The sequence below is a fragment of the Gallus gallus genome, chromosome 1 (assembly GCF_016699485.2).
Source record: "Gallus gallus isolate bGalGal1 chromosome 1, bGalGal1.mat.broiler.GRCg7b, whole genome shotgun sequence".
Lineage (NCBI taxonomy): Eukaryota > Metazoa > Chordata > Aves > Galliformes > Phasianidae > Gallus > Gallus gallus.
The window spans coordinates 23,082,939-23,095,045 of NC_052532.1; the positions used below are offsets into that span (position 1 = coordinate 23,082,939).

At 37.3% G+C, this 12,107-nt stretch overlaps 1 protein-coding gene across 6 annotated transcripts in view; it reads right to left on the reverse strand.

Annotated features, from left to right (window-relative positions):
- The window catches only part of PTPRZ1 (protein tyrosine phosphatase, receptor type Z1), a 130,529-nt gene that overhangs the window by 13,678 nt on the left and 104,744 nt on the right, over positions 1–12,107 (reverse strand). For 3 of the 6 annotated variants that reach the window (XM_015280889.4, XM_015280872.4, XM_015280884.4), the window contains exons 14-18: positions 8,331–8,422; positions 5,134–5,219; positions 2,918–2,938; positions 2,657–2,753; positions 90–172 (exon numbers count right to left, since the gene is read on the reverse strand). In XM_015280889.4, the coding sequence (XP_015136375.1) occupies positions 90–172; positions 2,657–2,753; positions 2,918–2,938; positions 5,134–5,219; positions 8,331–8,422 (379 nt within the window). The remainder of the gene's footprint in view (positions 1–89; positions 173–2,656; positions 2,754–2,917; positions 2,939–5,133; positions 5,220–8,330; positions 8,423–12,107) is intronic. The other 3 variants (NM_001199312.2, NM_001389384.2, XM_015280868.4) reach the window with 1 other exon arrangement.

A 12,107-nucleotide genomic window follows, 5' to 3' on the forward strand; every position in this document is an offset into this window, starting at 1 on the left:
TAAAAATTATGTCTATTCATCTCTGTACACCACTATTCACAGAACAGGCTGACTGGTGGATGAGCTGTCAGACAGAAAAAGGCACTTACATCAACATAGTTGGCATTAATGTAATCAGTCAGTTTTCCATCCTTTTCTGCAAGCTGTGCTAGTTTGACCCTGGTATGATCATCTGTAGTAAGACAAGGGAGAAAACAAGCATGTTTTCTTGACAGAATCATAGAATCACAGAATCACCAAAGTTTGAAAAGACCTCCAGTCCAACTGTCCACCTATCACCAATATCCTATTCTTTCTGTACGAAATCTTTTTTAAAAATACCAAAATATATTTTTATAATATATATGAGTAATAAAGCGATAATCACATATGTAAACATCCCACACTTAGCCAGGAATCAGATTAAAAATTCTAGTTGGCAGAAAAAAAAGTTAAAGAATCTAAGGATTAGCGTATTTGGAAATTCAGACATTTATTTCAGAAGTAAACTGAAACATATTTTGTAAGAAAGGAAGAAACACGATCAACTTTCTATAAAAAAATGCATGGCATTTTTGAAGCCCTTGGAAGCTGAACACATGGAAGTGACAAAAACCCAAGACTCTTGTGAAAAACAATCCTACTGAAAAGGAATGAAAAGGACAATAGCGTAAAGTGATCTCACACTAACTTTGCTGTATAATACAGTGGTGAAATATAAAGTAAAACTAAAATTAAAAATCAGGTATCCAGTAATGTAGGAATGTATCCATTGTACAGTGACAGTGAAGGGAAGCCTATTCAGCACTCCTGCACATAAGCCTGTCTGTCCTAAGGGTCCCAAATAATGACAGCCGTTGGTGTTTAAGTACATTCATTGCAAACTAAGGAGAGCAGAGCCTGGAGAGCAATGGGAACCTGGAGAGTTGGTCATCTGATGAGCCTCATCTCTGGTTATTTATGCAGCAAGCGGCTACTTCACAGCAAGCTAAAGCTTTCTGAAGTTTCCATTGGTTAGATGGATAGAGGCTTGATTCAGTCACACATGGCAATTTTTGTTCTTTGAGCTAAGAATTACAGCAGAAGCAGAGTCCCTGGATTGGCATCCTTTACATGGTCACACCAACACAGAGTGTCAGAGGGAAAAAAAAAAAAGACTTTCCTTTTTTCTAGGGGTATCTTCAGCCAGGTGGAATTGGATTTCTTGCAGCTGGTGCAGAGCTCACATTGCCTCTTGCCAAATGGGTTGATTGTGTCTCTTTCTATAAAGCTCTGGTGTCACTGAATGCTGAACATATATTTAATTTAGAGCCTTGTTATCAGAACAAAGTTGAAATACTATACTGAATTAAGCCACTGTAAGAATGGCTCCCAGGTGACTGTTAATGTGAGCCCAGACAATGCCCGAGAGACAATTATGTCATAGGAAAGAGCCTGGTGTCCATTCCCTTAATTTGACCGATGTCTCAACCACTCCTGGAAGAGTACAGAACAATGCCTGCAAAATGGCCAAGGGATGGGAGGGAGCCTGCTGTCAGTTCCTTTGGTTTGGCTCGTGGCTGGTGTCCCAGCCAAGATTTGGCTGGTGTCTGGTGTCTCAAACAATCCTGAAGCTGGAGTCAAGTGCAACTACAAATAAGGTCTAGGGGAGACTGTCCCTTTTCTTTTCCCTTTGGTGCTATAAATAAGAGCCTGGGGCACCCAGTCCCTTTTTTTTTTTTTTTTTTTTTTTTTTTTTTGCTGTTGCTCCAACTTCTCGCTGCTGCTGCTTCCCTTTTCTTTGTTGCATGCCATGTGGAACACCCCAGTGCAGGCCTGGCACTGGATCCAGGACCGCTGATCTTTTCCCCCTTCAGATTTCTTCTCTTTATCTTTCGTTCTTTCTCTTGAAGTTGTTAATGCAAGGTTTTCTTGATTTTTCTAAAAAATCATGCAGGTTAGGTAGATTGTGGGAGGGCCAACACATACAGGATACCTGTTTTATAGAAATCTCCTACTGAAGTTGATGTTTTTTTTTTTCTTATGCACAGACCTCAAGCACTCTTTCACCTTCATTTATCCAGGGGAACTCCCTTCATGGGAAGGATGTGACAGCCACGAAAATGATCAAGAGCCAGGGGTGATGGCTTCAAACAGAGATGAACAAAACGGAATAGATGTATTTTCAGAGAAGACAACTCTGAGATACTGAAGCAAAGCAATGTGAAAATGTGTCCTGGCTAATGAAGTTGATCTTTTATATTGTGGTTGGGCAAAATACAACATAAAGCAGTAAATTTATTTTTACATATGTCAGTAAATATATCCAGGGATTGTGAAGCTCCTGAGAGGAAAAATCATCATTATTATAAATCAAAGATGGATTAATTCTGGCAATCAAAACACGGCTTCTTTGGCTTTATAATAATATTATACTGGAATCTTCCAACTCCCCTTGGGTCATCAAAGAAGAAATAAACATGTCCTGCTAACGAGTGCTCATCAAAGCTGTAGGATGTCAGAGGACTAACTGGAAGTGAAATATCTTGATATACCTTTCCAGGCATTTTGCTGAACAGTATTCAGAGTTTCCACACTAAAGGTTTTTTTTTTTTTTTTCAACTCTAATAACATATATGTGTCTATAACTGACTGCAATTTCTTCTTAAATAAAACATCAAGGGATGCATTTACTTACAAGCAACAATGTTTATGTATCGATTCTTATTCTTGTTGTCAGGGTGATTAGAGCTGTCTGACGTAATACCTAGATCTACAGTACAGCTCTGGATTTCCTGAAAGAATAAAGTGCATCATACTTAAATAAGTACTAAGGTAAACAAAATGTCTTAAAATACAGTAAGTCATTATGAAAAAAACACAACCTTCTACCCAAATAGCTATGATATTTTACAACTACTTCATTGCTAGAAAAAAATGCAGTGAAATAATTCCTTACCTGATAAAACTCTTTCAGTGTCTAATGAGGGAATGAATGCAAAAGAAGTAAAAAAAATCAAATTCCACAGCACAGAACAAATGGATAAAAGTGTTCATATAAGTTACAATTACTATATGGAAAACACTTATGGTCATGCATTATCATTATCTCCATAATATCAACAGAGCTTAAAAGAGACAAGAGACAGTTTTATTGTTAAAATATGGGCATCTGTTTTCCTATTTTTAGTTTTAATGTTAGATCTTACTCCAGTGAAAGATTATATATATGAGAAACATCACTGACTTTAGTCAGATTATTTCTGTATTTAACTGTCCATAGGATTTCTTATTGGTCCTTATAACCACATTAGTTATTCCTGTAGAGCTCTTTTGCTCTCTTTCCACTCATCCCTGAAGCTCTCGCAAGCAGGGCAGCTGCTCAGACACTTCACGGGATGGCATTACAGTCCTCTGTCTGACAGCAGCTTCTCAATAACCCAAAGCTTTCATGAAGACTGCCTGCAAGAGACAGGCTTGAGAAGACAGGCCCATAGCCTATAAAACTCACTAAATTACTATTATTAGTTTCTTATCTTATTGATTACTTTAACTGGCAAGAAACTCAAGCATTTATAAGGTCCATCTCGTTATGCAGGAAATAAGTAGCTATGACAAAAAGTGCTATAACATTTCTCATCATTTTTTAGGATTTATTTCAGTATTAACCATCTTCACCTTCAGATATTTAAGTATATTTATATATAAAATGGTTACCAGTCTGAAAATTACAAATTTAAATATGAGTTAATTTTATAGCAATACACGTAAAAGATTGAACCAACTGCTTGCCCTAACCTCCAAACGTATTTGGGCTACAAAGACAATGGCTAGATTTAAATCTTCTGCATTTTCTATTTTCTTTATCAGTAGTAAAAAGGCCTGGACACATTCTGGGGTAGTCTGTAAATCCAAATTGAAGCTCAAAATGATGAGCATGAACAAAAATATTTTAGATGGTGAAGGCTCAATGAGGTGCAGTGTATTTGCTCTTCAAATCTCTGCAGTAATTTAGGAAGGAAAGATGGTGAAAAATATGATTTCCTGACTGTTTTACCTACTAATGTTGAAGAAACACTGCTACCCCTGTATTTACACACAGTTTTTCAACATTTGTTCTTATTAACAACCAGCCTATCTGAAGCCCAGTCCTGTCAGTCCATATACCTTCACTTAAAGTAACATATGGACTGGGCATTATTCACACGTACTTACAAATTCAGTCCCACAATCAGATTGATACTTTGAACGTCTAATGAATTGGAGATGCTTATGAATAAGATTAGGTGAATCTAATTTTTGGCCTCTTGGGTCACAACACATTAGGTGGGGAATCCTAAGCAATACCGAGAGATGCAAAACTATGAATTTCTTTAGTTTCAATACTGGTTTTGCAGCAGTAATATTGAAATGACTTTAAATTAATAGTGACCAATTAAAGAAAATTGATTTCATTGCAACTGTTTGATTTTATTAGAGAATGAACACCTGTCAAGAGTTTTAACAGCTTTGCTTTAATTTCAGAGTTTTTGCTTATAATGCTTGTTTTATAACTGACTTTAGTACTTATCTATCTTTAAATTGCAGGTAATGCATACAAATGTGAAAAGCAACGAAGAAATATATGAATTAGTTACATATGGTGAGAGCAACATTATGAGAACATGTTTCAAAGTTATACATCATATAAACCATTTGTTTTATGAAATCAACTGTAAAGCTTTTACTACCACATATGAAGACTCTACATTAGCTCCCCCGTTACTCAGAAGTCTTGTCATGTGTACTCATTATTATTTTCCTATTTTTTGTCTCTGTAAATGGAACATGCGAATGTGCGTAGCTTCTGCAAAATTCAACTGGCATTAGTAATGGAAAAGCTTTAAATCTACAGCTGTATCTGTTAAACCATACAGATTGTTATCTTTGCACACATTATTCACAGAGTTATTAAGCATTTTCTCACAGCCACAGCCAACCCCATTTGCATCCCAGTCCCCTTATAAATCTCCTTTTATACACGAACAGTCCTCCCTGGGCTCACAGTACTCATTTACATGAGATTATGAATTTAGTCCCCCAGGTCAGAATGTAATACCCAGTACTCTTTTTTTTTTTTTTCTCCAGGCATTCAAACTTAACATTATTTGTATGCTAAGAAAGATGACGTCATACCTCAAATTCTTCAGAAAAACCATTACTTGCATGTAAATCTGCAACATGTTTTGGAAAATGCTTTATTGGAATTGCTCCAACATCATCTTAGGAGTGGGAAAAGACAAAAAATAGATTTATGAAGAATAAAAAGCCAGAAGAACATAGAAAGATGTTCATATGTAGGCAATCCATACAACATCCTGAAATAAAGTTTTTGGTACACGCTTTGGATATACAACTACCCATAAAAATAAAAACACCCTCCAACATGATTAACATTTCTAAAATCATTCCCAAACACTTACACATTTCTAAATGGTTATTCTGAGAGAAGATATGGGAAATGTCCAGCTAGGTCTTGTTCTGTCTTTAAGCCTCCAAAATTAAGGTGCTGATCTTGTCTGAAAAACATTCAGTTGACTCAACTGTGAAGTCAAGGGGAACTGGGAGGTTTAGCAGTCTGCTACAAGGTACTCAAAGGGAAAGGGCAGGAGCAGGACTCTGAATAATACTGGTAAAGAAAGAATGATCAGATAGACGGGTCTGGATGCTTTAGGTTGATTAGTGTCGCAGTGTTGCACTGGTTCTCTGATACAGTACATGGACTACCTGCGTAGTTCCAACCCTACTAAGTTAAAGCAGCATTATGCCAGTAGTTTAATTCTGACTGATGTGTTGCATGTATGCATTAACATTCAAAAGAAACAATAACAGATTTTCATTTTTTTACTACAGAAGTGAGTATTTTCAGCATGAATTTCTGGATACACAGAAAGAAAACATTTACATTCTCAACCAATAAAAGTGACTTGTGACTAATGAGTCTGAATTTTCCATCAGATATTTTATTTCAGTACTTTATACAAACACAGTAAAACACTAATGTAGAGCATTAATTAGAGATCATGTCAAAAACATTTGGGACTTTTAATCTTTTCTTGCCTGCAAATATGCTAGGTAAACACAGTCCTCTATTCTGCTAATTACCTGTTAAATGATGCCATTATTTAAGCTAGTTATGGCTCTGAATAATATTTATTTATTTATTGTAATGTTACAAAATATGTTTATTTCACAATTTTTAAGTTCAGCACTGTTTTATATGAGAAAAAAATAATAAAAAAACAAACATCAAAAACATTGAACAAAGACCTGATGTTTATGTCAACAGATGTTCAGCGTTTAGGCCACCTAATAATTTTAGCTTTTGATTACCAATAATTTGTTGATTTGTATGGAGATCCATCTGGTCTTCCATTTACATGAATGGATCGGCATACAAAAAGTGAATTTATCCAGTCAAGCCTAAAAGAAGCTGAACAAATGTGTAACACTACCTTCACACTTCAGAGATGAAACCTGGCGTAAAGTGTTTATTCTAATGATCGGCAAACACAACACCAGAAGGTAAGGTAGATGATCTTAAGAGTGAGGACAGAATGGGAGAAAGAGATTTCAGGTTACTACTATTTTATTTCCTGGTCTCTGCTAATCCCCCATCTCGGTAGCTTCTGACTCTAAGGATATATTATATTTCTAGATATTGAGTACTACTTGAAGCTCACTAAAGGCTGGTATTGTCTCCTAATGTCAGCCTGTAATTCACTATTTATGCTAAATGTGCAGTTTATACTGTGAAGTGCCAGGGCATTTTCTCTGAATAACTGCAGTCTCCTATCTTTGCTAATGAATTCCACAGAAGGAAAACTTAGTTTATAATAAGATCTGTGGAGTGTGCTTTTAGTCATTGTTCTAATAAAATCTTAATTTAGCAGTTACAAAATGCTTTCTCTGGTCTACACTCTCTGCCAACATTATATGCCAGTGAGTCTTAATTGTAAAATTACACTGCTGAAACACTTGTGTGATAGAAAACACAAAAACTGCTCACTTGACATCTGTTGCACGCAAAAGAAAACAAAAGCATTTTTCTGAGTGCTGGACCTTCTTCTGTACATCATTCTACGTATCCGTTAGTCATTTAAAAACACTTTCCTCTTTAAGTTAATATCAGCATTCCAAAAGTAAAACCTCAGTGTCAAAACACATATTTTAAGCACTTGAATAACTGTAAGTGCAATTCTGTCTTATCACAATGGAATACACTATCTCCCTGAGGTGAGCTGGTCAGGGAAAATTGCAGGAAAATTATACAGTTGTACTGCAATATAGTTAATGATAGAGAGTAAGAGCTGAAATTTCCTGTAATGATTGCCACTTGACATTCATATGTAATGACATGTTTTCTGAAATCAAGCTACATCCCCACCTATTAACCATTTAGAAAAAGGCTACCCATCTCCTCACAATAGCAATCAACATAAGAGGCCTTTAAAGATGCCTACAATTCTGTGACAACAGAAGCCTAATATCTGGGATTTATTCAATTAAACATTCTTACTAGTTACCTACACAAGGGCTGCTTTTGCTTCCCTTAGTCATTTCAAGAGTACCCATCCCTCGGTGTAATTACACAGTTTGTAAAAGCATTATTTGTGGAACAGAATATCTTCTTTTCATGTGTGGAAAAGTGGTTTGGGATCTGCAAAATTAGTCTATTTGACTCTAACCAGTTTGAAAGAGCAAGAAGGGCTGCACATGCTCCTCTGCCTCATCTCGAGGAAGAAAGAAAAGAAAGAGCTTTTCCAAAAAAGTAGAGCAGATATGAAAAGAGAAGATGCTAATAATATTCATTTGGGCATCGGTTTTATGAGAGGTTCACAGAGAATTTTACAGTAGAAGATATGCTACTGAAATATATCCATTAGAGTTAAAGAAGATGTTGTAGTTGCCAATGAAACACAAAGGAGGCATACATTGGTCCTGCTGGTAAAAAGTAAAGGTCATATTCTATACACAGGTGACAAACTCAATTAATGGAAGAAATGTGGCAGAGTACGTTGCTGGTGTAATCCTCTGCTTTGTGGCAATGAACTAGAGCTGCTAAGTGTAGCTCGAGTGTGGGTGACACAGGCTAGAAGGCACAGCATCTCCCTGAGACAGCTCCGTAAGGTGAGGATATTTCTCTTCTGTGCTACCTACAGGAGAAAATATGAGCAACACTAACCTCTGCCTCTCTTGAGTGCACCTGTGTTAATTAGTACAAGTAGGTAATAATTTCTGGTTTACAGTATGTGAAGAATTCATATGGACACATGCAAGGCAGCATCTTTCAAAAGTTAACATCAATCCACAGAACAGTTGACAAAAAATACCTGAGACTGGGAAGACTGGAGCCGGGGGAGCAGAAATCACTCGAGGTGACGTGTTATCTTCTAAATAAAAGTGAGCAGTCTGGAAACATTTCCTAGAGGAGAAGAAACGTAAATAAATATTGCAAACACAAATCATTACCTGAAATTGTTTGGAATTCCAGCATCATTTAGTTAAGACAAGAAAATCACGGTTTTGAAAACCAGTTCTCATGGAGTGTCAAACACAACTACTGAGATAGAAATACTGCCCCAATATACTACAGATTATGCATACAGTTGAAGATAATTAACTCAGGATAACATATAGTTCATGAATCTTTACCTATACCAGAGGCAGAAGACAGAGCAGAGATCAGACATGGTGAAAGCTGAAAGAGGAACTCTCAGGAGATACTGTAGATGCTGTGCAACAATTTCAAGTATAAAAAAATGCCACTGTCTTCCTTGCTTGTCCAAGTCTGCACACATAACTCCCTTTCATATGATTATGCTAGACTGAAGATGGAACAGCGTATGTGATCAGCTTTGGTAATTCATCAGTAAAGCCTACTGCAGACACGGAAATGCAGTCCAAGGCAACATGCTCTGTAGCAAACAAAATGGAAGCTCTGGACTATTGTGACTGGTGCTAAACAATTTTTTTGTAATGTTATTGTCACAACACTGAGGGACACCTTAACCAAGGAGGACTTCCTGAAGTTGACAGAGAAAAGCAGGGGAATTTATTACTCCAAGAGATGCTAGCTTTGTTGAAAAACACTCGAAGATGAATATAAATGGAATCAACCTTAGCTATGACCCCCACTGTTATTTGTATCTGTGCTGTAATCCAGATGTGAAGATAATAATAAGAGCATCTGTTAAGAGTCCGAGCAATTCAAGGGACTAAATAACCAACGGCTGCTGTAAGTATTGCAAAGCCTCCTTAATTAAAAAATCTCAATATGATTAGAAATGCTAATAACAATCTTTACTCTGGGTCACCTAATCTATTTGAAATATTATTCAGGAATTATTAAATTTAAAAAGAAACATACGCATCAAGGAAATACTAATCTCATTTTGCATTTACGAGATTCTGCTTCTTGAAAGCTGTTGTCTCAAGCTTGCATGACCTTCTGGCATTTTCTGCACTCACTTTAAATTCTAATTCTGTATTGCTCCTGTAAATAAATACCACCGCACTGATAAAACCCTTCATGTAATTGTTAAAATCATAAAGAAGTTTTGAGGCTACTTTGAGAAACACATAGCGAGTATGTGGTTCATAAAGACTTGGGTAAACTTATTTCAACTAAGCCTCTGGGAAACATGCATATACTCATGGAATGTACTGGGAATTTTCTGTCTTCATGTACAGTGCAAATTCTCTTAAAACACGAGAGAAAGTGGAGAGTCACATCAGAAACAAAGCTGTGGCATGCAACACAATTCTTATGATACACATGGCAAATTTGGAGTCCAACTAGAACCTTCTGAAGGCACATTTGTGATGGTCTCAGAGGGCTTTTGACTTTCCATGACAGGCCTAGGAGAATACTATCCACTGTGTACTTAGCTTTACTTAGAAATGGTACTTCTTGATGCACATCAAGAAAATGGGGCAGTTAAACTACAGAAGGAAGGGATACCATTGAAAGGACCTGGACAAGCTTGAAAAGTGAGCCCACGTGAACATAATGAGATTCAACACTGCCAAATTCAGGGTGTTGCAGTCAGGTCAGGGCAATCCCAGATACGTGTACAGTTTGGGAGGAGATCTCCTTGGCAGCAATTCTGCAGGGAAGGACTTGAAGGTTCTGGTGGACAAAAAGCTGCACATAGCCAGCAGTGTGTGCTTGCAACCCAGAAGGTCAGTGGTATCCTGGGAGACCAGCAGGGAGAGGGAGGTGATTGTCCCCCTCTACTCTGTCCTCATGAGATCTTTTCTGAAGTACTGTGTCCAATCCTGGGGGCCCCAGCATGAGAAGAACGTGGAGCTGTTAGAGTGGGTCCAGAGGATGACATGAAGATGATCAGAGGGCTGGAGCACCTCTCTTACAAAGAAACTTTGTAAGAGAAAGAGAGAAAAAGAACAACTGAGGGAGTTGTTCTTGTTCAGCCTGGAGAAGAGAAAGTTCTGGGGAGGCCTCACTGTGGCCTTCAGTACTTAAAGGGAGCTTATGAACAGGAGGAAGACCAACTTTATATGGGTAGACAGTGATGGGACAAGGGGGAATGGCTTTAAACTAACTGGGAGAAGATTTTGATCAGATGTTAGGAAGAAATTTCTTACTCAGAGCATGAAGAGGCCCTGGCACAGCTGCCCAGCTAAGCTGTGGATGCCCCATCCCTGGAGAGGTGCTCAAGACCAGGTTTGGTGGTGCGCTGTGCAGCCTGATCTAACAGTTGGCAATCTTGATCTTGGCAGTGGAGTTGGTGCTCAGTGGTCTTTATGATCCCTTCCAATCCAAGCTGTTTTATGATTCTACGATTATATGATACTCAAGATGTGCTTAGAACACTCTCCTAGTTTTTAAGGAGGCTCTAACAGTTGCATTATGCAGCTTGTGGCTGTTGAGGTGAGAAAGGCCCCCAGTGCTAACATAACACTCAAGAGTTAGTTTCAGAACTGTGTACAAAATGATGAAGAGATAGGTGAATATCAAAGTACTTCACTAAGCACTTTTGGAAAGTCTAGTCCTGTCTACTGTGCACTGACAATGTTGATGTGCTGCATTTATTAAAAACCAACCAAATGCGCCAACCACCTCAACTTTAAAGGACAAGAACAAAAAAATGTCCTCCCTCTAATGCCTGTGGCTTATGAACAGTGATCATACATAAAGCTTGCAGAATAACACTGCAGAGATTTGTCACCTCTTTGCCTGTGAAAAGATTGAACTAAAAAGAATTTAATGAGTGTAATGGTTTTCACACAAAAAGCAGTGTTTAAAATGTCTTCATAATATGCTATACATTCACTATTCCTAACTGAGCCACTGTATCTTTAATCTTTTACAAGTTAATTGTGGCTGAAAATAAATTAAACCCTTAGCACATTTGGGAGACAAATTCATAGCGGTTGACTTAACCTGTAATAAGAGTCATAAATAGGCACTCCATCTGCTTTGGCATCATCAGTGAAAGCCTTTATGACTAAACCTAATGTTAATAACCATGTCTTGTTAATTATCACTTGTTGTTAATGTAGAAAGTGATGACTATTTCAAACTTCCAGACAAAGGTCCCATCACTCAATGTTAACCTGATTATTTAATTTACACCTCTCCTCAAAGCATTTAGATCTTCAACCTAAAACTGTAATTTGTAATTTAGACACTGCGCTTCTTTGAACACACACTTTTTATATCAGATAGTGAAAAAACACTGATTTAATTAGGGTGTCTCTATCTGTGCAGGAACCCATGAAGCAGCAGCTCTTTGATATAACGTGAGAGATACTACATCTGAGTGAACACTTCAGTATGAACTGCTTGGGAGAATACTACACCTCAGACTCCAGAGAGTCTCTTTAGGGTCTTCTGTGCTCACAGGGCATCTGCCATTGGTTATTCTCAAATACTTCTTAGAACTTACTTTGAAATGGCTTTGATCATTTGAAGATCTGATGGATCCAAAGGATATTTAAATAGACCTTAGAGAATACAGTGATTCCATTTTTAAATGATTCCAATTTGTCTTTTAAATACTTCTCAGTTGAAATTTTAATTTTCAAATTATATTAGTTCTTTTACTTATGGTTTGTTGTTATGCAGTTGAGCAGTTCTCTTTCAT